The 25772-nt window shown below is 50.8% G+C and overlaps 1 protein-coding gene across 3 annotated transcripts in view; it reads left to right on the plus strand.

Moving 5' to 3' along the window:
- Positions 1 to 25772, plus strand: part of TOM1 (target of myb1 membrane trafficking protein) — a 45135-nt gene that overhangs the window by 6172 nt on the left and 13191 nt on the right. For 2 of the 3 annotated variants that reach the window (XM_074226791.1, XM_074226792.1), the window contains exons 2-9: positions 15281 to 15365; positions 17129 to 17207; positions 18152 to 18301; positions 19156 to 19290; positions 19477 to 19623; positions 20902 to 21018; positions 24794 to 24927; positions 25480 to 25513. In XM_074226791.1, coding sequence (XP_074082892.1) covers positions 15281 to 15365; positions 17129 to 17207; positions 18152 to 18301; positions 19156 to 19290; positions 19477 to 19623; positions 20902 to 21018; positions 24794 to 24927; positions 25480 to 25513 — 881 coding nt within the window. Of the gene's footprint in view, positions 1 to 9055; positions 9156 to 15280; positions 15366 to 17128; positions 17208 to 18151; positions 18302 to 19155; positions 19291 to 19476; positions 19624 to 20901; positions 21019 to 24793; positions 24928 to 25479; positions 25514 to 25772 lie in introns of all 3 variants that reach the window. The other variant, XM_074226793.1, reaches the window with a different exon arrangement.

A 25772-nucleotide genomic window follows, 5' to 3' on the forward strand; every position in this document is an offset into this window, starting at 1 on the left:
TCTTCAGCAGGAAATTCTCCTTCAATGGAAACCAAACTCACAAATAGCTCATCTATATCCTGGAATTTCAGTGGTCCTAGTAGTATTATCCCCATTTTACAGATTAAGAAACTGAGTCTCCCAGCAGACCTTTCTGTTGAGGTCACATTGCTTCTGAAGGCAGAGCCTCAAACCTAGGCCTTTTGATCTTTTGCCTCATTCCCCTATTTGGAGCCTCTTGGTCATCTTTTTTCTAGGCTGAATGAGCACAGTTGCCCCCCTCCCCCAGAGTGAATGTAATTCTGATGAGTCCAGTTGGTGGTCCAGTCTGTAACCCTCTCTGTGGCCCCCATTCCAGCCGTGTTTCAGAGGCCAAAATGGTCATCTCCCTCTCTGAAAAGCGAGACCTCTGTCTCCTAGAGAAGAGAAGAAATTGGGGTTGGAAGGAGGCCGGGCAGCTTAGCCATTTTCAAGTTTTTGAAGAGTTCATTCAGAACCAGGGGCCCACAGATAAAAGATGTGGAGCCAAATTTAGATTCTATATCAAAGAAAATTTCCTTAAAATGACAGCTATGCAAAAAGTACACTTTGTTGCCTCTGTAAGGTAGTGAGTTTTCCCTCACTGGAGCTATCCCAGAAGAAACTAGATAGCCACTTGGGAGGCTTCTTCTGGTAGGAATTGAACTCAAGCCCTTAAATTCTGCATTTATGTGTATCTGGGAAACAATGAGACTGACCTTCAGACCCAGAGCTGCAGTGGGGAGAGGAGCGGGCAGGAAGGGGAGGGGGTGATGTCATATGCTGAATCCTGTGATTATGGTGTGTTTGGTGCCCTCCGACTCTGCCAGATTTTTCTGTGGCTTCCGACTCAGCCCATCAACTGCCAGAGGAGAAGAGAAGGCACTGTGCCAGGCCGGTGACCTCTAAGAGTGGGGGAGAGGGCTGCTGACCAGGCGGGAGTTATCTGTGGGATCAAGAGCTGGACTACCTTAGGAGAAGGATTGAATGGATAGGGTCCGTGGGGAGATCACCCAGAGACCCCTGCTGCGGGGAGCACGGAGTGGGGAGTGGACGTCACATCACTCCCGACATGCTGCTTACTCTCAGAAAAAGTCATGTGTTCATTAGAGATCAGAAAGAAAATCAGAATCAACTTTCAAAAAAGAGAAGGAACTTGAGATTTTTAGAGCTTGAAGGGCCTCTCAGAAATTATTAGAGGCCACCCCCCCTTTACAGAAGGAGCAGGGCCAAAGCTGAGCAGTCCTAGTTGAGGCAGTTTTAAAGTTGGGGTTCAGAGACAGGTCCACCTCTGGTCAGTTCAGTGTTCTTCCATTAGGTTATGCTGCCTGATCCAAATCAGCTCCAATCTTTGCTCCTCAAGTCTACAAATAACCCTTGGGAGTGGTCCCCAGAGGTTCCCTTGCTGCTAAAAAAAAAAACAAAAGATAATAGCTGGTGTTCAGAGCTTTACAAACATCTCGGCTCACCCTCAGAACCAGGCTTTGAGGTAGTCTGATTACCACCCCCATTTTGCAGATGAGGAAACTGAGTCTCAGTGAGGTCACAACCTAACAAGAACCAGGACTCAAACTCAGGTCTTTTTGGTTCTTGTCTAGTAGCTGCCAAAACTTGCCCTATGCCAAGACGGCCCATGCAGCCCTGCACCCAGGTTCACACAGGGCTTGGGTTTCACACTATGGGATCAAGCTGGTTCCAAGGCTAATCCCATCCTGGGAATCTGGGTCTTGGCATCTACCTCGAGTAGGACTGAGTGAACGGGCTTTGTTCTTCCCCAGTGGGGCAGAGAAAGGAGCAAATCCAGACTTCTTCCACCTTTCCTTGGGATCATTTATATCCCTGAGCCCCCTCGTGTACTCGAGCCCCTGGATTAGGAAAGTTAACTCCTCACCTGCTGAGCCCTTCCTGGAACCACCCCAACAGCTAAAGTGGCCCCTTGTCCCCTACAGACCACCCTCAGGAAAGGGTCAGCTCCTGGTTAGCCATTTGGATGGGTGGATAGATAGACATTTATTGAGAACCTTTTATGAACTGGGGGGGATACAAGCCAAAAAGTCAGATGGTTTCTCTTCTCCTGTTCTCATGCAGAAGACCACACATCCCACAGCTACTACAAGCCCAATGCTACAGACTTGGGGATGGGGGAGGAAGGAGAGCTTTTCTCTGTTCTGAAAGCATGATATGATCTTGTGCTTCCTTATTGGGATAAAGGGAGCCGGGCAGGGAGTGGCGGGCAGGCATGCTGGCTTAGGGAGTGGCAGCCTGGCAGCTCAGACTTAGGCTCAAACTGCAGTGAGCTACGACTCCCTGAGAATTAATCATTTGGAAACTATGTCCTCAGCAGAGTAAGTACACAGGCTTAAGGAATACTCCTTCTAAACATGTGACCTGTTTTCCAAGACTGCCATTGTCCTCCTGAAAGTACCGAAGGCTGTCGGCCAGGCTTTGAAGTTCAAGAACAAGCTCTGCTGTCCCGGGTTAATGTGGCCCGCCACCTCCCTTAAAATTCCCAGGCCTCAATTTCCTCATCTGTAAGGTAAAGACAATAAGGCCTGAAGCACCTCCCTCCCAGCGTGGAGATACATCAAACCTTCCAGAGTGACCTAACGGAGATTATCGTGGCCATTATTCTGGGGTTCTGTAAAAAAATGAGAAGGCAGGGTCCGGGGTGCCCAATCAGCTCCTGAAGCTGCAGCCAGGAAAGAGCTCCCTGGGCCACCCCCTGGAGGTGATGGCCACCGATCCAAAAAGAGGATGCCACAGTGTGACTGTTGACTGTGGATGAGTTCTAGAGCACCCTTATGAGGCATTGGGGGATTCGAGAGGACTTTAATGAAGGTGTTGGCAGTTCTGGAGCTTGGCAGCTTGGGAATATAAGGGAAAACTCAATATGTGAAAGGCCTTTCCTTCCCCCAGGACTCCCTCCCCCAGCTCAATAACTGGAAACAGGTTCATAGAATCCTAGCTTTCAGTCTGATTTTACTGAGGAGAAAATGGAGACTAAGGGAAGCTAATGACCTATCCAAGGTCTCACAGGTAGCAAGTATCAGGGGATTTGAACCCAGGCCCTCTGACTCCATCTTGAGTCTTCTCATGGTCTCTGGTCACCGGGCAGGAATGAAGCCCAAGGTTGGCCCCGCCATGTTCTAAGCCCCTTAAGTTACCAGTATTTAGGGTTGGACAGATGCCAGCCTAGTCAGATCACTGGTCTGGAGCCCCAGAAAGGTGCCATGGCTGGTGGTGCCCCCGGACCTGTGCCAGACTCCCCTGCTCTCTGGAGGGCCGTGGGGTGAGAGGCCACGAGGCCATTCATCTGCTTACACAAGCAGGAGCCATCCCCTGCCCTCAGCCATCCGGCCCCAGGCCCATACTGGCTGAAGGACCTGGAGCTCCAGTCGACAGCTGGGGAGTCCCCTTCCCCGGCTCCTTGGAGGGGCCGCCCCGGGGATGGCCCATCCCAAGGAACAGCTTGCTGTGAGGAGTCACTGACCTGTCGCCTCTGGTTCTGACGCACTGGGTCCGCCTGGGCCGTCAGCAACATTGGGTTTTCTCACCACCAAGGAATGTTTATTGAGCAACTTCATGTCAGGCCTTCTTAACCTGGAGGAGGTGAACTTGTGAGTTTCTCTATTATTGACATTAGTTGATAGTTTGAATATGATTCGCTTCTTTGTAATTCCATGTGGCTTATTTTAGGGATTTAAAAGTATGCTTCTGGAGTATTCCTGGAGTCAGGAGGACCTGAGTTCAAATGCAACCTCAGACTCTTAATGCTTACATGACTGAGTGTCCTTAGGCAAGTCACTTGACCCCATTGCCTTGCAAAAAACATGCTTCTGAGAGATGTCCAGAGGCTTCAGCAGACTGCCCAAGGGGTACAGGACACACACAAAGGCATTGAGTCCCCTCCTCCCAACTTAGTGTGTGGTATAGTCTTGCCCTTGGGAGTTTAACTGGCAGATGTAGGGCCAGGTTCTTGGTGGTGGTGGTGGTGGTGAGTCTTCCAGTAGCCAACAAGACAGCTCTTTCCTTCCTTCCTTCCTTCCTTCCTTCCTTCCCTTCCCTTCCCTTCCCTTCCCTTCCCTCATCCACAAAAAAGTAGCATACCCTTACCTGTGGGTGCTCTACCCAAAGGAATTGAAATTTTGGTCCCTGAAACCTCCCAAGATATCTTGGGGTTCCCTGGCTAGATTGCTTGAGAATCATGCCTTAATACTTAAATCCAAATCACTCTGGCTCTCATTGATTGATCAACCCTAGGTCCTAGGCCTACCCCAGCATGGTCATTGTTGGGTCCCCCACCACCCCAAAGGGAGTGAAAATAGCAATTGTTTCTGTGTTGGCCAGAAACCCTGAGGGTCTCCCCCTCTCAGGTTGAGAGGAGGCTAGGAAACTAAAGACTAGAGACCCCAGAGGGGGACCTAGTGGAAGTGAGAGCCCACCAGAGGCCTCTTCTCCAACTGCCCCCCATCCTTGTTTAATTCCTCTTTCCTACCACAATGTCCATACCAAGAATCAGAGGTATGGACCTAAAGAGCTCTCCTTTGCCAGCCTGGGAGTCCAAACAGTCAGACAAGTCAGCATACATAGATTAAGCTCCTGCTGTTTGCAGGGACAGTGTGCTAAGCACCTGATGGGAGATTAGTCTTAATGACAGGGCAAAAACCACTAGGCCCCTTTTACAGACAAAGGAAACTGAGGCTCAGAGAGGAGAGCCTGCACAGATATGCCAAAATGCAGAGTAGATACCAGCGGGCCTGAGAGCCAGGTTGGAATGCCCAGAAAGGTCAGCTGCGGGGGGGGGGGGGGGGGGGGGGGGGGAGGCACCCTCTGGTCTCCTGACATCTGGGTTTCTTCTCCAGTCTCTAAAATTAGCCTTTTCAAAAGCCTCTGGAGATAAAGGCAAAGCTCATGGCTGGCTGCAATCCTAAGAAGAGGGCCGGGCAGCCCAGAGAAAAGAGACCTGGGAGAGTCAGGTGGCCAGTAACTGCCTGAGGTGGAATTTGAACCCAGTTCCCTCTAGGCAGCAAGGTGGCACCCCAGAGAGAGTTCTGCTGGCCTTGGGCTATCCCATCCTTCCCTCTGAGCCTCCTTCTCTGTAAAATGGGTCTGATGATCTTTGCACTGTCCACTTCACAGTAGATCCCCTTCAGGGGCTGTGGAAATGGGAGCTGGTGGTGTGGTCTGGGTCAAACAGATCACCTTTGGCTGGGGAAAAACGCTCAGGGACCTGGACTGGCCAGTTCTGAGTATTAGGAGTATTCCCCAGAATGGGAAAGTTCAGCCAGGTGGTAAATAAAGGTGTCATAAAAACCAAAAAGATCAATTGAGATTTTTTTTAAAAGCTCAAGTTTCAAAACTGGCATTTTAATAACCAAGTTTGGTCCCAGAGAAGAGTTGAGGAAATGTTCCTACTTCCTTCCCCTCTTTGCAGAGGTGGGGGACTATGGGTGTAGACTAATATGTTCGTTGGTTTGACCAGCTTGCTTTTTTAATCTTTGTTATAAGGACTGTGTCACTGAGAAGGGGGTGAGACCTTTCCAGAAGGGAAGATGACATAAAAACAAGTTATAGAATGGCTGCCGAGATAATCTTGAAGACAAAAGGAAACCTCAAAAGAGATAATGCCCCTGGGAAGACTGTCACTGGGACTTCTGAGTTCTTAATGAATAAGTTTCAAGTTCTTTCATCAGTTGAGAACTGCCCCAAATCTTACAGGAATTTAAGAGGAGACCCCCCCCCCCCGCAACCTGCCCCTCACCAAAGGCCTTGGGCCTTGCCCGCAGCCTTCTCCCTTCTCCATGGGCAGGTGTATCCCCCATGCAGATAGCATCCTTCCAAGCAACTTTGTTGGAGGCTGGGGGGGAGCTGGCAGGATCCCAAGACAGATAGATGAGGGGCCCGGACCCAGATGTGGTGGGGGGGCAACTCCAGAGTCCACCCAGTTTGAAGAAAGCATGCTGGAGCCAGTGGTCTGGAGGAGACTCCAAGGCCTTAGCTTTCCGTCTTTGTTTCAGTCATAACAACATTGCTCTCTTGGTTTAAGGTTGGCAAAGCCCCCCCCCCCAACCTCATGAGCTGGGGAACACTAGTATGATTACCCCCCTTTTACAGATGAGGAACCAGTACCAGCAAGGGAGTGACCAAGGGGGACTTCATAGGTTCGGGGCACCCCACCAAGCAGGACTGGGTTTGTCCTAGGATTGCTGCTGTTAATTTTATAAACTAATCCTTCATTAAGGATGGCTCACTGGCCAAGGGTATGGCCTCTTTGATCCTCCCCACCCTGAAAGCTGCCCCTATCATTTACCCACTTTACAGATGAGAAAACTGGGGTCACTCAACCAGTAAGTGGAGCAGCCAGGGCAGCATTCTTTCCAAGACTTGGGGCTCTGTTCTTGCTCCAATCTCCCACAAGCACAGACCCAGCAGCTGGGCAAATAAATAATTAGGATGTCAGATCGTGCCAATCAAAGGAGGGGGCTGGGCTCTGAACCCCCCCACCTGTTCTGTTAGTCTGGGAGGGAGGGGCAGGAGATGCCATTGAGTGGCAGTTTGCAGATGCTGGAGCCAGTGCCCTCAGTGTGAGCTGCACTCTGCTCACCACCTCCTTCCGGCCCTGCCCACATCCTTTTTGTTTCTTGCCTTTGTGTGGGTCGACTCTTCCTCACCTCCCTTCCTATCCCACTTCCCCCGCCTCCTCTTACCCTTTCTTTAGTCCTGGTCTCTCCCTGGATGCCCACCCACCCCCTCACATGGTTCTTATAAGATCAAAGAATCTAGAGCCAGTGGTCCTTTCTCCAGGTCAGACCTGGCTCAAACACACCCCTCTGCCCACTCTTCACAGAGGAGGTCTCAAAGGCCATCAAATTACAGATCAAGAGCCAAAAGGGGTTTTTGAGGCCATCTAAAAGACTAATGCCATCATCTTACAGAAGAGGAAGCTGAGGCTAAGGCAGGTTAGGTCCCCCAAAGTCACCAAGACAGTGAGGACCTCCAGTGACAGAATTAATGCTCAAAACTTCTCCAACCCTACAAGTTATTTAGATTGACCCTCTCATTTTATCGAGGAGGAAGCCAGGAGCCAGACAAATTAATGGTTTTGCCCCAGGACCCCCAAGAAGTAGATGACCAATCCTAGATTCCAACCCAGATCTGCTCTAACCCCAAATCCAGGGTTCTCCACTCACACACCCCACCACCGAGAAATGGTTGGTTCCTGTTCTTGAGGACCCAGACTGGAGGGCCTCATAGCCTTGGCTCTGCCTTTCCCCAGGGCCTGTGAGTGTTTATCACTAATGGTGATAATTACCTAGAAATAAATCCACAGGGCCCCTCTGGGGCTTGCGTCTGTCCAAAACAACCACCAAGAAGAGAAAATGGAAAATGCAGGTGGACTTGGTAGGCACTGGGCATCAGGCATTGGGGACTCAGGATCCAGAAAGGAATCAGCCAGATCTGAATACTGTTTGTGTAGTCCTGAGCAGCCCTGTCTCTGAGGGTCTCTGAGGGTTTCAATCCATCTTGCCTCCCTTTGCAGGATTGGTTGCTGCCATTCAACAAACAATCTGACCACCTAGGCAAGGAAAGGGGAGAAGGGCTGGGTCCCAGGCTCCAGAAGGCCCCTTTTCTCCATTTTTATTTGGTGTTTGTTAAGTTTGGAATAATAAAAATTATTTGAATGTTGACCTAACATCTGACAACATTCAAGGACCAGGCTCTGGAAGCCCAGTCCCAAGACTTTATCACTTAGCACCCAAACAAAACAGGGAAGGTGATGTCAGTGGAATGATTTCTCAGGTCCCTTCCATCTCTGGAGACTTGTGTGTTTTCCAATACTCTAGAATCTTCTGTAACCTGGACCTTTCCTCGAATCACACAATAAGAGACAAAGGATCCTAGCTCTTGGTGAAGGACCTTTGGATTTTGAAGGATACACACCTGGGTCCTTCTCATCTCTGTAGCTGGAGAACATAGGATTTAAAACTGGCCACAACAGGTTGTAGATTGTCCTGTCAATGGAGCAGCTAGGTGGTAAGGTGGACAAAGTGCTGGCTTGGAGTCAGGAAGATTTGAATTCGAATCTCACCTCAGACACTCACCAGCTGGGTGACCCTGGACAAGTCACTTAACTCCATTTGCCTCAGTTTCCTCATTTATACAATGAGGGGAGAAGAAAATGGCCAACACTCCAGTGTCTTTGCCCAAAAATCCCTAAATAAGGTCATGAAGAATTGGAGACAACTGAAAACGACTGAACAACTTCCTGTACTGGATGCTACTCCATCCTCACAACTTTCCTGTGGAGGAGATGGTGCAGGGGATATAGACCCAACTTTCAATGAGGAATCCAGGGTTCAAAGAGAGAATGAGACTGTCAAAGACTTAGGAATCTGGGTGCATAAAAGATAGAGGGCTGGCCTGGGCTCAGGAAGATCTGAGTTTGAATCTGGCTTCAGATACTTGGGGGCTGTGACCCTGGGCAAGTCCCACCTCATCTGTAAATGAGTTGGAGAAGGAAAGGACAAAACACTTCAGGATCTCTGCCAAGAAAACCTCAAATGGGGCAATCACAAGCAACTCTTCAGAGAGCTGGAAGAGCCCCCAGGGCCCTTTAGGGCCAAGCACCTCCCTTTACAGAGGAAGAAGCCAGGATGGGAGAGTTGATGGGGCCTAGTCAGCCCCCAAATCCAGGGCTCTAATAACTATAACTTTCCTTCTCTCCCTTTTCCTCTCTCCCTCTCCCTTTTTCTTTTCCCCTCCCTTTGTCTGTCTCTCTCTTTCTCTCTCTCTCTCTCTCTCTCTCTCTCTCCCTCCCTCCCTCCCTCCCTCCCCCTACCCTCAGATGAATTCCATGCACAGCCCTTTGGGCAAAACATTTTACCCTAGAGGGACAACTAAGTGGTGCAGTGGATAGAGCATCAGCCCTGGAGTCAGAAGGACCTGAGGTCAAATCCAGCCTCAAATACTTATTGATTGCCTAACTGTGTGACTTTGGGCAAGTCACTTAATCCCATTACCTTAAATTTCAATAAACTTTAAAAAAATTTTACCCTAGAGCCCCACAGGAAAGGAGGAAAGGAAGAATAAATGAGGGAATGAATGGATGAATGAGCCCATATCCAGTGCTTCCTGAGCAGGAGGACAGCTGCCTCAAGGTAGATGAACCTGCCCACAGGAAGTTTCCATTCCAATGGGAGAAGTCCATGTAGCCGAGTGTTGTCCAGGGGAGAGAGCCGGGTGGTCCAGACTGCAGGAGACATAGGGATAGGTGTCCCCGGAGGAAGGGAGATGAGGGCAGAATGTAGTGACTGGCTGAGAGGGAAAGCCTGGGAGGGTGTGGGGGGAGTGGGACCTCTCGTGAGCCAGGGCCGGAGTTCCAATGGTGAGCAAGTCCAATTCTAGAGAGCAAGAAGGCCCCCTCCAGCCCCAAGGGCTGTGCTCTGGGGACCCCCAGCCCTGATGGCTCAATCCTCCTAGTGGACCCAAGCCTCTGTCTGCCCCAGAGGGCATCTTGGCACTGACTTGTGTGGGCTGATCTGTGCTTTAGGTGAGGCAAGGCACAGGGCTGGGCTCTCCCTGCTTTGAGAGGCAGACCTCATGTGTGGAATCATTGCAGGTGCGAGTCATCAAGACCAACCCCCACATTTGACAGATAAGGGAAGTTGAGCCCAAGCAAGGGAAGGGGACACAGCCAAATATTTGGCATAACTAGATATTCTGACTATAAATACTGGGTTGTTTGGTTTTGTTTTGATTTTCCATCACATGCCCTCTGTCCATGAATGTCTCAGAAGGATCACTTTTTGGGAGGAGACAGAGCCTTGGTTGATAGTTAACAAAGAACATAAGCCCAAGGTTCTAGGAGGGCCCTCATTGCCACTTGGCCTGGGGGAAGTCATGTGCTCTTCCCACTTGTCTCTTGTGCCAGTCTCCCTTGCCCCAAACACAGACTCTGCCATCCATAGAGTGATCCAAGCTTATCTTGGCACCTCTCTGTCTCGGCTACCTGGCCAGGTTCCAGAGCAGCAGGGTGGCACCAAGGCCAGGCTGATTATAGAGCTGGGCCAGCGGTCACCAGCTCAGGGCCTTGGACCCACCCAGGGACTGAGTAACATTACCCAGGTGAGCTGCCAAGTTAAACCAAGTGTCCCCAGATAAACACCCACACAGAAGAGTCCCAGACTTGGGGCGGGCTGGGTTCTAGGATCTCACCTGTGTCAGAGCTTCTTCACCTTCCTTTGTGTCCTTGAGTCTCTGGGAGGCAATCTGACCAAAGATACGGACCCTCGATCAGAATCCTGTGTTCAAGATTTAGAAGATGCAGAAGGATGTGGGATGTCTCCAAGAGAAGAGAGGAGAGACACTGGACCAGTTCGTCTCCACCATCTCTCACCTATGTGTACATTCATTGTGTAGTCAGGGGCTCTGTCCCTTCAATACCTGTAACTTCCCCTTGATCCTGTAAGTGTGACACCCCTACTTATGCCCCTCTCCTTATGGAGAGGAGGAGAGGCAGGGTGATGTTGTTCTCCATTGAGAGAAAAGGAGGGAGATTATTGGGTGCCATGATTATATCCTACATGAGTCTATATATCCCAACTAGGGGAGAGTTCTATCTGATTTAGAGAATAGGGTATTATTAACAATGGGAGGAAAATCTAGCTGACAGAAGTCAATACCTGCTCTTGTGATGTGGCTAACTGTTGGACTTGCGGTGGTCCACAGAAGTTGAGAATTAGCCTTGGACCAGTCCTCCTGGGTCTGGCCAGATTCTCAGTTCCTGGTCAGAGGTGCACTGTGGCACAGGATTCTGATCCAGAGGAGAGAAACACCAGTGGCATAAGACTAAGTCAGTTCAGGGTGATGTTGTTTATGCCAGTCTAGCCAGAATATTTTCTTGGGGAGCAGCAAATGGCTGTGTCCAGAAGTAGGGTACATATATTCTGGACTGAGACTCAGCTGAGATGTAATGCTGGTACTGGGATCCTTTGTCAGAATCCATTATGGTAAAGAAAATTATCATTACCATTGCATTTACCCATCTGCCAAGGGTTGGTCAGGGAGCTGTTATCTAGACTTAAGGGTCTGCTACCTGGGCAGAGAATAGAATTCAGGTCTATGGAACCCCAATTTATATGCCGATTAGAATCTAAATTGTAGTAGAAACAATTATCAATTAGACAGTTAGGGCCCTGGACTTGCTGGCTGGCTAAGCCATGCAAACCAATCTGTTGATTGGAGGAGTTTGGTAAATTGATAAACATCAATAGGCAAGTAGAAAAAGACATCAGAAAGTTAGCTTTTTCATCTCTGATAATGAGGAAATAAAAATCCTGAGAAGAAAAAGTCAGTAGTCCTGTCATAACAAGGGTTGTGATTCAAGAAAGAAATCACTAATAAGGTGTAGAACCCCAGATTCATATTGTAAAAGAAAAAGGGGGGAATTGTGAGGAAAATGTGGGTGTTTTGAGTTCCATAAGAATGTGAAAGGAGGATTGATAGTTTACATTACAAAGACTGTGGTGTGCCTGTATTGTTGACTTTGGGCAGGTGGCCTCCTTCTGATCAAAAAACTGATGAGATTGCCCCACCTGCTTTTAAGTTAACCTGGAGTCCTGACCTTCTCCTTTGTGCTTGCTCAAGGAGTATTAGTATAATGAGCAGGGCCAGGGAAATGTATGGGGACCAATGTATAAATTAGATTGTGACCCCAGCCAATGATTGGCACGAACCGGAGGAACAAGGCCTTTCAAAGTGCATGAAAGATCTTGCATTTTGGGATTTCCCCACTCCTCTCTCACACCTTGAGAGGTGTGCCATTTTATTACAATATCTTAATAAAAATCATTTTAATTACTCTGAGGGAAAAAAAAAAATCCTGTGTTCAGCCATTCTCCAGAACCCACCTCCCCACTGCAGTTCTAGATCTTTGTTCCTTGGCAAATACAGCCGTGTGTTTTGGTGTCAATGAGATGATTGACTTCTGTGGATCGAAGTCCTGCACTAGGACAGAGGGGAAGGACAGCTTAGCAACTTCTCCCTCCTAATTTTAAGTCTCTTCCCAGAATGGACACTCATTAGGCATTTGTTTGCCTGGCCCCTTTACCACTGACCATTTGAGGTCCCTCCATCTTTTGTAGCCCCCACATTTTGCAAATGAGGAAGGGCAGGGACTTGTCCAAGGTCACACAGGTGGGCATGTAGCAGGCAGGATTGGAATGCAGACCCTCTTCCTCCTAACTTCTCTGCCCTTTCCTCCGCTCCAGGCTGCCTAGAACCTATTCCTGGGGTTCCCCAGACTAGGCAAGCCCTATCAAGGTGATCCTTAAATGTCCAGGTCATAATTCTGAGGCCCAGCAAGGTCCTGTGACTTGCCCCAAGTTAACTAGATCAGTGCTGGAGGTTTTGATTGGTAGGGGGCTGTGGGCTGTGAGCTCCACACCAGCCTCTGGGTTCTTGAACCCCCCAAAGAATTCACAGGTTTAAGTCGAGCCATTGTGATATGATGTTTATGGGGCCTACCTTCATCAGGTCAGTGGAAAATGGGGGCCTTGGGCCAGAGGCCCCAGGGACCTGGGGTTCAGGTTGGCCAAGCCTGGTGGAGAAGTGGCCCCTGGGGGTTCTGGGAGGTAGAGAGGAGGAAGGAGGGGACTCTGGGCACAAGGGACAGATACCCTGTGGATGTGTGCGAGGGTCAATGTGGCTGGAAGGGAGTGAGGCAGACGGCCAAGGAAGCCACCAGCGCTAGGGAGCTCTGGGCAGGTCAGGGTTAGTCACACCCACCCTGAGGCCCAGGATGGTTAAGTGACTTTTCCAAGGTTTATTGTTCATATGATTCTGGGTTGAGGTTTGACCCTGGCTCCTCCAACCTCAAATCCGATTCCTTCTGCATGCAACTACCCTGGGGCCCTGCAGGAAGAGGGGAAGAGTAAAGATGCTTCTTCATCTGTGCCTAGCCTGCATCTTCCCAGCAGAATGGAAGTTTCTGGAAGGCAGGGACTGGTTTTTGTTGGGTTTTTATCTCTGGCTACTGACTATGTCTCCGTCTCCAGAGCAGAGAGTCCCATTGTATCCCTGGCTTGAAACCCATTGGAACAGATGAGAGCAGAACAGGTGAGGTCAATGCAGCATTTATTAACCACTTACTGTATGCCAGACATTGTACCTGCCCTCCAGGAGCCCCTGCTCTGCAGCGTGCATGGTCACTGAGGACCAGCAATGAAGGGGCCACAGAGAAAGTGATGACCAGAGTGGCCAGGCAGGGAGCACAGCCAATACAAGGCCCGGCAGGGGAATCATGAGCAAGCTGCTGCTCTGGGCTGTAGAGTACAGAAAGGGCGAGGAAGATGGCTGAGGGGAAGAGGACTTTGGGCCCCTGACAGGTGGTAAAAGGGAGGCCTGGCACCGATCAGTGCTCATTGAACCCAATTAAGGCAAGCTGATTTGTTTGCAGTGAGTGATGTTGTTGCTCTGGACCAGTATCCGTCTGCAGATAGAAAAGTCAAGGCCATTACTCTTTAGACAACTTTGAAAACATGGAAAAGGGGACTGAATTTCTACTGTCTTTTCTATTGTGATCAAGACCTCCTGACCCTGACCTTACCCCTGGCCAGAGGAGTGGACAGCTCCAACTGATGGCCTGAACCCTTTGCTCTGAGCCTCCCAGGGAATCATCCCTGCTCCCTTCTCCACATAAATAATGTGTCCTAGACCTCCCGTCTAGGTAGGCCCCGGGGGGAGCTTACACCCTCCTGGGAAGTGAACCCATGGCCACAGAGGAGAGAGGGACCTCCTCCAGGGGAGGGGCTGTTCTGTTCTAGTGCCTGCCCCACCGAAGGGGCTTTGGAAATGTTTGTTGATGTATTACTGGATTCCTCTTGGAAGCCTTGTTTCCAATAGCAAGTGAGCTCCTGACCCCTGGGATTATTTCAGCTTATCTTGGTCTTCTTGTAGCCTGCTATGAATGTGGGGCTATTGGTTGTTTGGGGAAAGAAAGATGGAGGTTCAGAGAGAATGGTAAAGGAGGAATATGAGATGAGATGCTCGGGAAAGGATGATCATCCTGGAGGTGGGCCTTGAAAATATGAAATCAGAGAGGATGGAGATTGAGGTGAGGATGGTGATGAAGATGAAGTAAGGATGGAGCTGTGTGCCATGTGCACAGAGGTGGGGACCCCAGTGCGGGGGTCCAGCCTCCGCGGGGTCCTTGGAACTTGACAGGAGGGATAGAGTCAGCGAAATGAGTCAACAAGTGGGTATAGGCAGGAGCAGGTTGACTGACTGTCAGCTGCTTAGATTTATTTTTATAGTCTTAGAATCATATGAAACAAGCAAACTAAAATCATTTCCTTGGTTACAAAAGTATACAATTTTCATCATTAATCATATAGTTCATATGGTTACAAGTGTGATTATCAATCATGTAGTTAATTTTCTTCTCCCTGCTCAGACCGTGATGACCTCAACCTGCCTGTTGCTGAGTCTGTTGCTGCACAGTAAAGTTATTAAGCAGAACTTTCCTGATAATGATCTTTGATATAATTTGTTTAATGGAATGCTTCTATGTTTTTGTGCCGCATATGTAATGTTTTTCGATATGCTCCCTTGACAACCTGTAGTGAGGGTAGTTATGTTTGTCCACCCATCCGTTGACTCCTTCAATAACTAATTTTCCTTTTAGCCCTTGTTGGTAGATGCTACAGTTTCTATGACTTTTCATTCTTTCCCAATAAACTAAGGCTGTTAGAGTTCACATATTGGGCGCCTATACTAACTATTCTCTCACCATCTGTATCATATATTCCTGTGTATGATAAGGGGGGCAAAGCTGTTAATTTCCCTGGAGTTCTATCTGACCCATCTTGTATCTGTTTTCCCTGTATATATTCTGACATCTCCCTGGAACTCCCAGTGCTGTATCTTCCAAAGATTTCACAATGTTGAAGCCTTTTGTATATCTCAGGGAGAGGCAGTCCTGTTAAATTTGGACAGAGTTCACAATCTGTTTTATTTAAGGAATTTCTCTGAAATCCTTCCTTTATAGTCATTCCACTATTAGGATGAGTAAGTTTTGCAATCAATAATAGACCTATAAATATGGGTATACATGGAATCCCTATATATATTGAAGAAGGAAATGTTGTTCCATCAGGCAGTGTGACTGCCCTGAGTCTTCTTGCCGCAACTGTGTCAAACAGCTTAGAGACCCTGGCTCCCAACACCCCAGCAGTTAGCATCACCTCAGAATGCCCCCTTTTGACATCTGGTTTCTCTCCCTCAGAACGAGCCACTGATGGATCCCTGCAGAGTGAGGACTGGTCTCTCAACATGGAGATCTGTGACATCATTAATGAGACGGAGGAGGGGTAAGGAGTCTGGGCAGGCCCCGGGTGAGTCCCCAGAGCCTGCAACTGTTTAAGGAGAGCTGGAAACTTCCATAGAGGAGCAGGCCCTTCCCCTAAAGGAGTGGAAGAGCCCAAGAGGACCCCAGGCTGGGCCTGGCCTGCCCTGCCAACCTCGCCGTGAATTCTTTAACATTCCAGTTCACCATGGTCAAATTTGTCCTCACAGTAGGGTTCCCCAGTAGCTGGTTGCCCCGATCCTCACTGGGCCAGGTCCTCCTCTAGCTCCCCTTGCCCCATTGACCACCAGGCTGACCTTTTCCCCCACCCTGTCCCTCTGCCGGACCCTCTGGCCCTCCCACTCGAGGGCTGACTCCCTCACCTGCAGTTCAAGGCCTCCAGTACAGTCTTACCTTTCTTTTCTGATGTCCTATTTTTCTACATTGGGAATTGGTCCAAAACCCAATGAGAATGAAGTTTTCCACATTGAAAGAAAAAGAGCATTTGTTGTATGTCACCTCAAGGCCCTCTAAGAGCACCCTCAGCCTGGGCTTAGATGAAACTTTTCCCAGCAGTGCCGACCCGACTGTGTCCCCTTCAGATCTCCCACTGCTCCCCTCATACATGGTTCAGTCTTTCCTGGATGCCAGGCTTTGTCTTCTTTTACTCTTCCTCTACTTACTGCTTTGTAAGCCCTTCCCCACCCCTGCTTGTGGAAGAAGACAAAGACTTCCCTTGAAACAGCCTTAAATAGTTGAATAAAACCAATCTACATATGGCCCATGCCTGAAAATGTCTGGCTCCCCCCCCCCCCCCTCACCGTTTAACCACTCTGGTCTCCACATGGTCACTTGACTCTGGTCAGGCTGGAGGCTCCTCCCCAGCACCATCCTGTGTCTGCCTAGAACATCCACCCTCCCTTTCCTTCTCTGGCTTCTGTTTCCTCCCTGCCTTTCACAGGCCTCTGAATCCCTCTCAAGCATCCCCAGCACGTGGTCTTTACTGTGACCCCTCCCGTCCCGGTGATGCCACCTTCTCCTCCTGTAGCCTCTGAACCTCTTCTCAGAGGCATCTAGCATTCGTTTGCCTTGCAGTTATATCTCAGTGTTGGGGCTCCCCCAGCCCTGAGCCCACAATGGGTACTTCAGAAATGTCCATCCATCTGGGGCTGATTGGGTCTCCTCCCTGCAGAAGGTGGGGAGTGGCTGAGGTGGCTCTTTCGAGGCAGGTGACCAGGGCTCAGCTCAGGAGACAGCTTTGGCAGGGAAGGCCTTGGAGCCGTCGGGCTCGTTACACTGGTGCTGAGCCATCCTGGGCCTTGAAGGAAGTGGGGAAGTAAACAGCCCAGGGCAAGAGGGACTGCAGCAGGTGACCTGGGGTAGTAGACTCAGATCCTGTCTGTAATACTGTCTGGTTCACCTGTTTCAACAGTCAAATGAGGCGACTGGACCTGTTGGCCTCTTCCAGCCCTAGAACTCAGACCTACAACCCTCTCTGGCCTCAGTTTCCTCTTCTGTACAAGGAGGACAGTAGAGTCAGTGGTCTCAGGCCCCATCCAACCCCAGGTCTGTGATCTGACCGGTGCTCTTTCATCAGGGTCAGCACCCCCAGAGCCCCAGGCCTGCTGCTTCCAGCTTCTCCTCTCTAACACAATGGTAGAGGGAGGGAGTCAGACAGCTTGCGTGCTTCCTGTCCCATGGTGACCACCGAGAAACCATCCTCTCCAAGGGCACTCGGTCTCTAGCCCACTCTGTGTTTAAGCCGATCCCTCTCCTCATTCCCCTCAGCCCCAAAGATGCCTTACGAGCCCTGAAGAAGAGGATCGTGGGTAATAAAAACTTCCACGAGGTGATGCTGGCGCTCACGGTGAGTGCCCCACCCTTCCCACCCAGGCCTGGCTCCCTTGGGTGCCTGGGCTCTTTGGCACTTTCTGCAACAGCCTCATCCCCAATCTGGCACACTTCCACATAGGGCATGTGCCCTCAGTGTCTATTATCTTGCGAAGACAAGAAAGGGAAAGGGTCTGGAGTCTAGGCCCCAGGGCCTGCTGGAATGGCTGGGGAAGAAAAATTGTAGGAAGAACCAGATGCTCGAACCGTGGATCCCCAGGAACCAGAGTCCTAGAAGTCTCTGCCCTTGTGGGAACAAACAAGCTTGAGGGAAATGTGAACTGGCCCCCCTCCCCAAACTGGCTAATTGGTTGTCTGTGCAGCCCATGGCTAATGGGTGACATGGGGACAGAGGCCCTTGCCCCTCAGGGTCCCTTGGCCCAAGGAGGCTAGAGTGATTTCCCTCCTCTACATCTTGTATCCAAAGGAGGGTACAAGCTTATAGGAAATATTCTAGGTGGTAAAGTGAGGAAGGGGGGACAGCAGGGGAGGTGGTGGTGGTGGTGGTGGTAGTGGGGAGGTGGGGAGCGATATATTCAGAGCTTCACCTAATAGAGCTTCCTCTCCCCCTCCCCTGAGTTTGTGGCACCTTGGGTCTGCTCCATCAAAAGACTGTGCTTAGGGGCAGCTAGGTGGAACAGTGGATAGAGCACCGGCCCTGGAGTCAGAAGGTACCCGAGTTCAAATTCGGTCTCAGACACTTAATAATTACCTAGCTGTGTCGCCTTGGGCAAGCCACTTAACCCCACTGCCTTGCAGAAATCTTAAAAAATATAATAAAAAAAGCCTGCGCTTAGAAAGACAAAGCCTTGTCTCCAGATAGCCCCACAGAGACTTGAATGTTTGAAAGGAGTCAGACCCTTTTCAGAGGAAGGGCCCTTTCCCACCTGGAATTCTCAACACTCTTCTTGGACCCTTCAGGTCTTGGAAACCTGCGTTAAAAACTGTGGCCACCGCTTCCACGTGCTCGTGGCCAGCCAGGACTTTGTGGAGGGAGTCCTAGTGAGGACCATCTTGCCAAAGAACAACCCTCCCACCACTGTCCACGACAAGGTTCTGATGCTCATCCAGGTGAGCCCCATGCGAGAAGGTCAGGGCTGCAGGGGTGGGGGTCCCAAAGGGAAATGAGGCCCTTAGAGAATGAGCAACGTGGGTCTGGAACTCACTGCCCAGGCCCTAAGTCTGAGAGGATGGAGAAAGCCAAAATTCATAGCAATGCCATATCAGTAGGGCAGTTAACTGGAGAACTAGGTTCAAATCTACTTCTGACATTGGATGACTTGGAGGCCAGGCACTTTGCTTCCCTTGGCCTCAGTTTCCTCTCCTGTGAAAGGACAGCCTTTGAGTCCACTCCACTCCCAGCTGTGTGACCCTGGGACCCTCAGTGTCCCGTGCCAGTGGAAGGGAGTGCCTGAGCACAGAGGCACAGGCTGCTCCTCCATTCAGATAGTGGCTCACATCTTTGTGCTTTGACTCGGTCTCTTTCTGTGATGCGACCATTGGTCTCAGGCTTAGACAGCTGGAGGGTTTCGAAATCCTTTTCAAACATTTCTCATTTATCTTCATGAGCACCCTGAAGGGACCAGGCGTCAGAGCAGGATTACTAGCAAATAGAGGCTGAAGGCCCCAGTCTGAATCTCGGGTCTGGTGATTATGGGACCATGGATTGAGAAGTGGAAGAGACCTTTCCTCCAGCCCCTCTGCCCTGGATGAGGAAACCAAGGCCCGAGAGGTTCCCTGGTTTGCTCCAGGCCATGTGGAACAGGATTGGGAATTGAAGGCAGATCCTCTCAGTCTAGACTAGGGCCCTTTCCCCCTGTACCTCAGGGCCCCAGAACACACCCAGGGGGCCAGACTCCCCAGGAATAGGCAGGAAGGCCAGGGTGATGACCAGCTGGGTATGTCTCCTCTGTTCCTCTCGGCAGTCCTGGGCAGATGCCTTCCGAAGCTCCCCTGACCTGACAGGAGTCGTGGCTGTCTATGAAGATCTCCGGAGGAAGGGCCTGGAGTTTCCCATGACCGACCTGGACATGCTGTCCCCCATCCATACGCCCCAGAGGGTAAGGAGGCTCACCACCTCCCACAATCCCAGCAAGCCCAGCTCCTTCCCCCGTGGACCATGTGAGAGGCAGGAACGTGGGAAAGTGACCAAGGAGAGCTTGGCCAGCGGCTCCCTTATCTGCGGCCTCCCGATATTCTCTAGCCGGCCCCCTCTCCAACCTCTCTGATTCAGTTTTTATCCCTAGTCTGTGTACGGCTCCGAGTCCCCAGCAGGACAGAACTCGTCCGTAACCCAGCCCAGCCAGCGCCCAACCTCCCTGCAGCAAGCCGCGCCCCTGCCAAACATGCCCTCTGCCCCTGAGGACGCACCTGTGACGCCGACACCGGAGCAGGTAAAGAGCAGCCTGGTACATGGGAGTCAGGAAGGAGCCTGAGCGGGCAGGGATGCTTAGGTTGGCTTCTCCTTCAGGTCACGGGGAAGTCTGGGAGCGGCATGGCACTCATTGTCATCCGGAGAATGCCTCCTTTTCAGAAAGAGTGCGCTAATAAGAATTCCCTTGAGCTATTTGCCAACCATGCTTCGAGCTCTCAATAGAAGAGAGCGTCCCTTTCTCTGGCACCTTAGGCCAGTTTCTAAGAAATCCAGGCTAATGAGAGGTTGGGGTTCCTTTGAGGCTGGAATCAGAGGTCCTAACATCTGACCCATGGCAGCTGGGTGACCTCGGACAGGTGTGGGACTCTTCTGTGCCCCAGAAACCTCTCCAAGGCTCTCCAGTGTCAAGGAAACAACCAGCTAGGCCAGTTTTAAGTATCAGTCAATCACTGGCACAGTTCCTTTGTGCCCCTGGGCACTGTACTAAGCTCTGGTGGGGGGTGGGACAAATAACAAATAAAAACAAAGTTCCTGTCTTCAAGGAATGAAGACAACACATGAGGAAAGTGGGGGTACCTGTCTGGGGGTATGAAGGAGAGTCTGGAGAAAGCCAAAATTTGGTGAGAGAGACACAAGGAGAAAAACTGGCCTGAGCCCCCTCTTTAAGCCTAGGCCCTGGAGCCCTGGCCCAGGGTCCTGGCATCACATTAGGAGGATCAGGCACATTCAGGCAAGAACCATCTCAGCCCCTCTCCTAAGGATGAGCCTTCCTTGGGGAGGAAAGTGCCAGAAAGTGAGTCGCACTTCTCCCCCACCTCCCAGACACACGTAAACCTTTGGCGCTAGCTGACCCCACCAGTATTTCCAACCATTGGTAGATTAGGCCAGCCCTCCTCTTCCCAAGAGCAGAGACCTGGCCCTGTGAGGAAGGAGGAGCCTGAGGGTCTCAGTGGCCCTGTTAGCAACCACCTTGGGTCTCTGGGGGAGATACTGTAATTCTGCCATCAGCATATCCCGGGGTGTAGTCATTCTGACTTTGCTTTCCTTCCCCTGCCAGGTGTACCACTGGCACTGGAAATGGTAAATGTTTGGAAGGGTCACCAGGTGTGAGGGGCCAGAGATGAGTCCAGTGGGGCATGGGGGAGACCATATCTCCACTGGAGAATGGCTTCCATTCCTTTAGAGGCTGGGATGGACCCGTCTAAGCCTGGGGTTGGCTCTGTGGGAACCTTAGGGTGCTGACCCCCCAGATCCCTGGGCTCCCCCAGCTAGGCCAAACAAAAAATGTGTATTTCAGATTGGGAAACTCCGCAGTGAACTGGAGGTGGTGAATGGGAACGTGAAGGTGATGTCGGAGATGCTGACCGAGCTGGTCCCCGGGCAGGCTGAGTCCTCAGACCTGGAACTGCTTCAGGTGAGAGACCCTCCTTGGGGGCTAAGGGAATTCCTCAGCACTCCCAGGAAGATGTACTGGGGGATGAGATGATGGGAGGGAGCCGGAAAGTTCCCCAGGTGACTCCTCAGCTGTGCTAGCCAGAGGGGCTGGGATCAGGGCCCTGGACCGGGACCGGGACCAGGACCCGGGCATTGGTTGCGTCTCTTAACCCCTCTGCTTGTTTACATGCTGTATAGACAAAGAAGGAGACGAAACTAACATTAGCCAGTGTGGATGGAGTTTTTTATTTTTTTTAATTTAAGTAATGGGGTTAAGTGATGGAGATTTTTATTTTTAAAAAATTAGAGTCACCTTACCTTTGTTTCCAAAAGGTGTTCCCTCCCCATTCTTCTTGCTAGTGAGCCAACCCTCGGAACAGAATTTAGAGAAGAGGGAATAAAAGCAACTCAACAAACCTAACCAAGAGGTCAGCTGAGTCGACCATCTGTGACCCCATAGCCCTCCACCTCTGCAAAGGAGAGAGGGGAAAGCCCAGTAGAGCAGTGAAACAAGAATCATTAGCTCCGTTTTACAGATGGGGAAACTGAAGCTCAGTTTGTCTGGGTCGGAGTGGGGGAACAGAGGCAGTGGCCATGGCGGGGGCTTGTCTAGAGACCGGGATGCCTCTAAGAATGAGAAAATCGAGCAAAATCGAGGGGCCAAGGGGCGGCTAGGTGTGTGTGACTATGTCTTTAAAGGCTGGGCCCTGGCTTAATGGAAGATTTGGGAGCCAGAAGATCTGGTTCAAGGGGCAGCTAGGTGGCGCAGTGGATAAAGCACCAGCCTTGGAGTCAGTAGTACCTGGGTTCAAATGTGGTCTCAGGCACTTAATAATTACTTAGCTGTGTGGCCTTGGGCAAGCCACTTAACCTCATTTGCCTTGCAAAAACCTAAAAAAAAAAAAAAAAAACTAAATTCAGAAGGCCTGGTTCAATCCACATCCTCCCCCTCCACTCACTAGCTCTTGGACCTTGGGCCTCAACATCTTCTTGGGGTTGCCTTCCCTGGATTATATTGGGGCCAGTCCGGTGTTTTCTTGGTGAGGTCCTGAACTCAATAAATTAGGGGCTGCCCAAATACATTTGAAGAGATAGCAAGAGATCCATGCCCCCATCACCCATCTCTCATGCCTCAAATCCCCCTTTCAGACCCTCTGGCTTCCTTCTAAAGAGACTCTCAGATGAGGCCCTTTCTAATTCCTCCCTACCGGACCATTGTATTTATTTTGGATTTATCTTCTATGTAGCTGTGAGTGTGTTCTTTCTCCCCAGGAGAATGTAGGCTCCTTGAGGCAGGGCTGCTTTGGGCTCCCACGCACATAGCAGAGCTTAATAAATGCTTGGTGATTGATTTATCTGGACACTCATTGTCTAAGATTGGACAAGTCATTTGAACCCTTGCAATGTGGAGATTCTGACCAAAGGCTGGGATTTCAGCCAGGGCCAGTGAGAAGAAAGTCAATAAACTTGCTGCCTTCCTGTGCAAGTCCTTTCTCCTCCCTAGGCCTCAGTTTCTTCCTCTGTAAAATGATGGGGTTGGCCCCTGAGACCCCTCCCAGGGCAACGGCATCCCAGCCAGGCAGGCGAGTGTCCCCTCCCTGTAAATTTGGAAAACAACCAAATTAATGCTCCCTTGCATCCCTTTGTGGCTCCCTAGATCTGGGGCCTACAAGACCTTCCTTTTATAGAGGAGGAAACCGAGGTCCTAGGAGCAGTGACTTGCCCAAGACTACACAGTAGACCAGGAACTTGACGCCTGGCCTGACCCCAAACCCAGGACTCCTTCCTCTGTCTCACGCTACCCCCCACACTGTGGCTGCCCAAGCTCAAAGAGGCCAACACCACTGGGCCTTCGGGTTAGGGGGAAGAGGAGCTTCCTGTCCAATATTGAGGAAGACTTGAGACAGGCCAGCCCTGGAAGGACCTGTCTTACCCAAGGGAGAAGGAAGTTGAGACAGAACTGTTTGTTCACTAGAAAACCATGGGCTGGAGCCAGTGATGAAGCAGGATGCCCCAGCCGCCACCCCTACCACCCCCCCCAGGATCCTTGAGACTCCTTTTTACTAGCTGAGGAGCTGTCCCCCATCTCCCAAGCCATGGCCAGAATTACCAGGCCTCCTGGGAGATCACCAAGCAACATCTTTTTCTAATCAAGTCACAAAGAGTTGACCATCATGACCTCTAACTGAATAGGTCTTAGAGCCCGGGCTCCCTTAGAGCTAGATGCTGATCAGACCTCCTGGGCCTCTGACCAAGTAAACCCTTCCTCAGTTCTAATTACAACCTGGCTTTGTACTGGATGTGGGAGGTGAAACCTCTAGTTTCCACAAAGGTCAGAGGAGAGGCTCAAGATGACCCTCATTCATTGTTTGTGAAACTGTGAACTGATCCAACCATTTTGGAAAACAATTTATAATTATTCCCAAAGAGTTATTAAACAGCCGTTATCCTTTAATCCAGCATTGCCACTAGTAGGTCTATATCCAAAGATGATTGGGGGAAAGGACTTCTATGTTCTATAATATTTATCACAACTTTCTTTGTGGAGGCAAATAATTGGAAATTGTGGAAATATCCATCAATGGTGGGGGGGGGGCTAAACAAATTGGGGTTTTTGATTGTGCTAGAATAGTAGCGTGCTATAAGTAGTCATGAGCGTAACGATCTTCGAAAAGCACGGATAGACTTGCCCAAGATAACAAAGAGTGAGATGAACAAAATCGAGAAAGTAGTATGTACAGTAGCGCCAATGTTTTAAAACCACTTTTGAGTGAATAAGTGGTTGTGACTTTCTTAAAAGCCCAAATGAACTACACAGGATTTATGAAGGAAGATGCCATGTATATCCAGAAAAAGACTGATAAATAGGAGTATGGACAGGGCGGTCTTATTGGTCATTTTTGTTAAGATTTGTAGATTCATGTAGAAATCATGTTTTTTCTCTTCTACTGTTAGGAAAATGCTTGTTTTGTTTCTTAAATTCAGAATCAATTAATACAATTCTTAAAAACACATTGCAACAACAACAAAAGATGACCCCGGATGGCCCTTCTGGCAGACATCCAGTGATCCTCTGTATCCTAAGGGGACCAAGAGACCATGGCGCCTTTGGTTTGGAGGCCTGGGGTCTCCTGCTCGCTCCCAGGCTGGGATGTCAGGGTGGCTCCAGCCCTTGGTCCCATCAGTGACCGAACTGTTGTGTGGTTCTGGGCTGGGCCTTGTTCTGTTAAAGTCCTTGTCCTGATGCTTCCCTGACGCTTTGGAGACCCCCATTCTCAGAGAGCTGACCTTAAGAAGCCTTGGGGTTTAAATCTGAAAGGCCCCTAGGGATCGGGGGCCAGGGAGCATTTTCTACTAGTCCCAGACCCAGGGGGCTACAAAGAAAGGTAAAATAGAGTGTTCCCTCCAGGAGCTTACAGTCTGATGGGGGCAGCATCTCATCAGTAACTGAGGAGGAAGGTGGTCTAGAAGGGAGGTGCCAGTAGATGGAGGGGACCCTGGAGGGGTCCAGACTCGCAGCTAGTTGGGGTCTCCGATTCCACAGTCCCTCCCTACCACATCCCTAGCACACTACCCACCCCTGGGGAGGCACCACCCAGTGCCCAGCTGGTACTTGTGCCCTGACTTGCCCCCCCACATCCCTCTCCTGGCCTCCCAGTCCCTGGCTCTGACTTCTTAGCGGGAGCTGCCCGCCCACTGCCTTTTCTGGTTGGGATTCCCACCATGCACTCACTTCCTACCCCCACCTTGGTCAGGAGCTGAACCGGACATGCCGGGCGATGCAGCAGCGGGTCCTGGAGCTGATCCCTCGGGTCCTCAATGAGCAGCTGACCGAGGAGCTGCTCATCGTCAACGACAACCTCAACAACGTGTTCCTGCGCCACGAACGGTAACTTTGACCCCCTGGGCCCTTCGCCCTCCTGCTCCATTGGGGTCCATGCTTTCGGGTTATCCCCCCCCCCCCAGCAGGCCAGGGGGATGCCATGTTGGCCCATTCTGGACAGAGCCGCTCAGATGAACTGGGGCCTTGGAGTTAAGACACAGAGGCCAAAGGCCAGCATCCTGCCAGCCTCTCTGCCAAACCACCCTCCCCTCTACCCTCTCCTTAGAGCATCTGCCCAGGGGCCTGAGCACAAGCCATGCCGGACCAGAATTGGGGGGCTGAGAGGAGATTTAGGGGCCGTGGATTAGAGACCTAGAGCGGTGCTTCCAGCTCCATCTAAGGGCCAGTTTTCTGAAGCCCGTCCCAGCATGGCCCAGGCTGCCCCAAGAGCCATGTGGTCCCTCACTCCAGAGGTCTGCCAGGGGAGATGGAATGACCACACGTCCAGTCCCATTGGAGGGAATTCCTGCTCCAGTGCAGGTCCTCCCAGCTGCAACTCGGGGTGGGAGTAGAAGGGCATCAGCTCCAGCCCCAAACCCTCTCTTTGCTTCCTCGCAGGTTTGAGCGGTTCCGGACAGGCCAGCAAGGCAAGGTAAGAGACTGAGGAAAGAGCTGGTCACCCCCCGAGAAGCTCCCGCTGACCCAGCCTTGGATAACCCACCCCCACACCGAGAGCCCTGTGTCCACATGCCCTTCAGACCAGCCACACAGGACATTCCCTGCATCTCCCACCTTTGGGACTCACAGGCTGTCCCCCTGGGCCTGTCCTCCAGAGTCTTCTCTTTCAAAATTCACTTTAGTGGGGCAGCTAGGTGGATAGAGCACCGGCCCTGGAGTCAGGACCTGAGTTC

The sequence above is a fragment of the Macrotis lagotis genome, chromosome 2 (assembly GCF_037893015.1).
Source record: "Macrotis lagotis isolate mMagLag1 chromosome 2, bilby.v1.9.chrom.fasta, whole genome shotgun sequence".
Taxonomy (NCBI): Eukaryota; Metazoa; Chordata; class Mammalia; order Peramelemorphia; family Peramelidae; genus Macrotis; species Macrotis lagotis.